Source organism: Erpetoichthys calabaricus, chromosome 8 (assembly GCF_900747795.2).
Source record: "Erpetoichthys calabaricus chromosome 8, fErpCal1.3, whole genome shotgun sequence".
Classification (NCBI taxonomy): domain Eukaryota; kingdom Metazoa; phylum Chordata; class Cladistia; order Polypteriformes; family Polypteridae; genus Erpetoichthys; species Erpetoichthys calabaricus.
Window position 1 is genome coordinate 101,687,898 of NC_041401.2, and position 3,770 is coordinate 101,691,667.

The following is a 3,770-nucleotide window of genomic DNA, read 5'->3' on the forward strand; positions in this document are numbered from 1 at the left end:
CCCAAACTCAACAGCTAGATGGGAAAAGCTGGAAGCTTGTGTGTGTAGAACAGAACTTTACACACCCCACCCAGAAGATATGGTCCCATTTAATTCACCCCACCCAGACAAGCTAGTCATACCAATCCACAGGGTCAACACAGGACAATTTTGGGTTGTGAGAGGCCACCAAAAACAATTTTCACTAAAGTTAAAAAACTGAAAAATTACATAAGGCACCCAACCAAGTACTGTGTAAAGCAGATTAACTTCACAACAAATAATGGAGTCAAGATTAAACCCATTTCCTTTTAACAACAAAATGCCAAGTATTTCATTCTGACCTTTTAACACCAGGTATAATTAAATGCCTAATAAGCATTACCATTCGGACCAATCCAAGTAATAACACAGAGCTGATTGCAACACTTTATTTCAATTTATAAACACAAGATGCATAAATGTAAACATTACTGCTTAATACTGAAGCCACACAAATGTCCAGTAAGTAATCATTGCCCACCCCTCAGCCTCAGGACCAAGTGCAAGGTAGATTCTTTCTGGATATTGTAGTCGGAGAGGGTACGGCCATCTTCCAGCTGCTTGCCTGCAAAAATGAGCCTCTGCTGGTCAGGAGGGATGCCTTCCTTGTCCTGGATTTTGGCTTTCACGTTCTCAATGGTGTCACTGGGCTCCACCTCCAGGGTGATGGTCTTGCCAGTCAGGGTTTTCACAAAGATCTGCATACCACCCCTCAGCCTCAGGACCAAGTGCAAGGTAGATTCTTTCTGGATATTGTAGTCGGAGAGGGTACGGCCATCTTCCAGCTGCTTGCCTGCAAAAATGAGCCTCTGCTGGTCAGGAGGGATGCCTTCCTTGTCCTGGATTTTGGCTTTCACATTCTCAATGGTGTCACTGGGCTCCACCTCCAGGGTGATGGTCTTGCCAGTCAGGGTTTTCACAAAGATCTGCATACCACCCCTCAGCCTCAGGACCAAGTGCAAGGTAGATTCTTTCTGGATATTGTAGTCGGAGAGGGTACGGCCATCTTCCAGCTGCTTGCCTGCAAAAATGAGCCTCTGCTGGTCGGGAGGGATGCCTTCCTTGTCCTGGATTTTGGCTTTCACGTTCTCAATGGTGTCACTGGGCTCCACCTCCAGGGTGATGGTCTTGCCAGTCAGGGTTTTCACAAAGATCTGCATACCACCCCTCAGCCTCAGGACCAAGTGCAAGGTAGATTCTTTCTGGATATTGTAGTCGGAGAGGGTACGGCCATCTTCCAGCTGCTTGCCTGCAAAAATGAGCCTCTGCTGGTCAGGAGGGATGCCTTCCTTGTCCTGGATTTTGGCTTTCACGTTCTCAATGGTGTCACTGGGCTCCACCTCCAGGGTGATGGTCTTGCCAGTCAGGGTTTTCACAAAGATCTGCATACCACCCCTCAGCCTCAGGACCAAGTGCAAGGTAGATTCTTTCTGGATATTGTAGTCGGAGAGGGTACGGCCATCTTCCAGCTGCTTGCCTGCAAAAATGAGCCTCTGCTGGTCAGGAGGGATGCCTTCCTTGTCCTGGATTTTGGCTTTCACATTCTCAATGGTGTCACTGGGCTCCACCTCCAGGGTGATGGTCTTGCCAGTCAGGGTTTTCACAAAGATCTGCATACCACCCCTCAGCCTCAGGACCAAGTGCAAGGTAGATTCTTTCTGGATATTGTAGTCGGAGAGGGTACGGCCATCTTCCAGCTGCTTGCCTGCAAAAATGAGCCTCTGCTGGTCGGGAGGGATGCCTTCCTTGTCCTGGATTTTGGCTTTCACGTTCTCAATGGTGTCACTGGGCTCCACCTCCAGGGTGATGGTCTTGCCAGTCAGGGTTTTCACAAAGATCTGCATACCACCCCTCAGCCTCAGGACCAAGTGCAAGGTAGATTCTTTCTGGATATTGTAGTCGGAGAGGGTACGGCCATCTTCCAGCTGCTTGCCTGCAAAAATGAGCCTCTGCTGGTCGGGAGGGATGCCTTCCTTGTCCTGGATTTTGGCTTTCACGTTCTCAATGGTGTCACTGGGCTCCACCTCCAGGGTGATGGTCTTGCCAGTCAGGGTTTTCACAAAGATCTGCATACCACCCCTCAGCCTCAGGACCAAGTGCAAGGTAGATTCTTTCTGGATATTGTAGTCGGAGAGGGTACGGCCATCTTCCAGCTGCTTGCCTGCAAAAATGAGCCTCTGCTGGTCGGGAGGGATGCCTTCCTTGTCCTGGATTTTGGCTTTCACGTTCTCAATGGTGTCACTGGGCTCCACCTCCAGGGTGATGGTCTTGCCAGTCAAGGTTTTCACAAAGATTTGCATGGTTTAATCTACAATATAAAATAACTTGTGTCAACCAACTATCATCATTCAACAAAAGTTACTGGTGCTTACTAGTTTTCCCTTAAAACAATTTATAAGACCGTTTAGGGTCCTTCCATTTATTTCTTAAAATGGGCCACTAAAGCAGAATGGTACAAGACAATCATTAATTTGTAATAAAATTTCAAACATATCTATGAAACGGACTGGCAATTCAAGTGTTAATGCTACAGAACGTCGGCAGCCGTTCACATTGCATGGAATTAGCGATTCACTTCGCAAATTCAACATTTTGGGGAATCTTTTCACTACGGCAAATCTCCATCGGTTAAGACAGAGCACGAGCTAGGCTCGTATTAAATGAATACCTTAAGTATGCGTAAGCAAAGTAACATCTGACATCGTTCGTATAAAAATTAATGCGGAAATACAAATGGAAGCCCGATTTCTAACATACAAACAAGCAAGTAAGTAAGTATAAACTCCGAAGCCGATTGATATTCCGGCACACGAATGGGAAAGAAAAAAAAAGCTAAAACGTATTTATGTTATGCTCTATACATACACACAATTCTCTGCCCTTCCGAGGGACCATTAAAAAAAAAAAAACACACAGACTTGAGTAGATCATGGTCCATTCTTAACCTAACTCGGGAATTTCACTCCTTCCGAACATACTAACGTAACTAGCCGTCCACCTACGAGAGGTCAAACTACTGCGTCCCTGATACTTATGAGCGCAAATAACTACTAACTATAGCAAGCTATAAAGCAACTAAAATAATAAATACCTGTTGTAGAAATAATTTCTGATACTTTTTCTTCCAAAGAAGTCCTCTCCCAGTATTATTCGTCTTCGTTGGCGCTGAACTAACAACAGTGACCTTCTCGGTGCTAATTTATGAAGTCGTTACGCATCAGTTCCACGCCCCTTTCTCTTATTTACTCTGTGATTTGAGCAATGCTTCTTCCGCAAAAAATAGACCCTCATTTTCATTATTCTAAATGTATCGCTTTAAGCGACACAGTTTAAACACAACTGTTTATGAAACTGCTATTTTTTTTTCATTTTTTCTTACAATTCATATGCGCTTTAATATATTTAAAACAACAAAAACACATATCTTGCGCAATGATTTAAAAAAAGAAGATCCGGTACTAGAAACGACAGGAAGTTACGAGATGCTTCTGAAGTTTCTGGAAAACGACAATAGATCCCGCCTTTCATGTCTTCTGATAGGCTTGTCGGCTTGTTTTTAGAAATTTGATTGGTTAACGATGACATAACTGGGTGCGCGCAGAAACAAGGAGAAGGACGAATGGCTTTCTGGTTTACAGATGTTTATAGGTGTGAATCGAAAATTCTGAGCGTTACCTTGGAAACTTCTAGTACATTCCGGTAAACTTACATAAACATGTTAGTTACATATAGTGGCTTCGAAACGCGTA

At 44.5% G+C, this 3,770-nt stretch overlaps 1 protein-coding gene across 4 annotated transcripts; it reads right to left on the bottom strand.

Moving 5' to 3' along the window:
• Nucleotides 1-396: 396 nt before the first annotated feature.
• ubb (ubiquitin B) lies at nucleotides 397-3,245 on the bottom strand. Of its 4 annotated transcripts, none has more exons than XM_051931331.1 (3): nucleotides 3,113-3,245; nucleotides 2,274-2,329; nucleotides 397-905 (listed from the first exon to the last, which is right to left on the bottom strand). In XM_051931331.1, exons 2-3 carry the CDS (start codon nucleotides 2,319-2,321, stop codon nucleotides 492-494), a joined length of 462 nt encoding a protein of 153 aa, XP_051787291.1. In that variant the 5' UTR covers nucleotides 2,322-2,329; nucleotides 3,113-3,245; the 3' UTR covers nucleotides 397-491. The 4 variants fall into 4 exon arrangements, with proteins under 4 accessions (XP_051787291.1, XP_051787289.1, XP_051787290.1 ...); XM_051931329.1 differs by having other exon boundaries at nucleotides 397-1,589; nucleotides 3,113-3,242; XM_051931330.1 differs by lacking the exons at nucleotides 2,274-2,329; nucleotides 3,113-3,245 and adding an exon at nucleotides 1,362-2,228.
• Nucleotides 3,246-3,770: the final 525 nt, after the last annotated feature.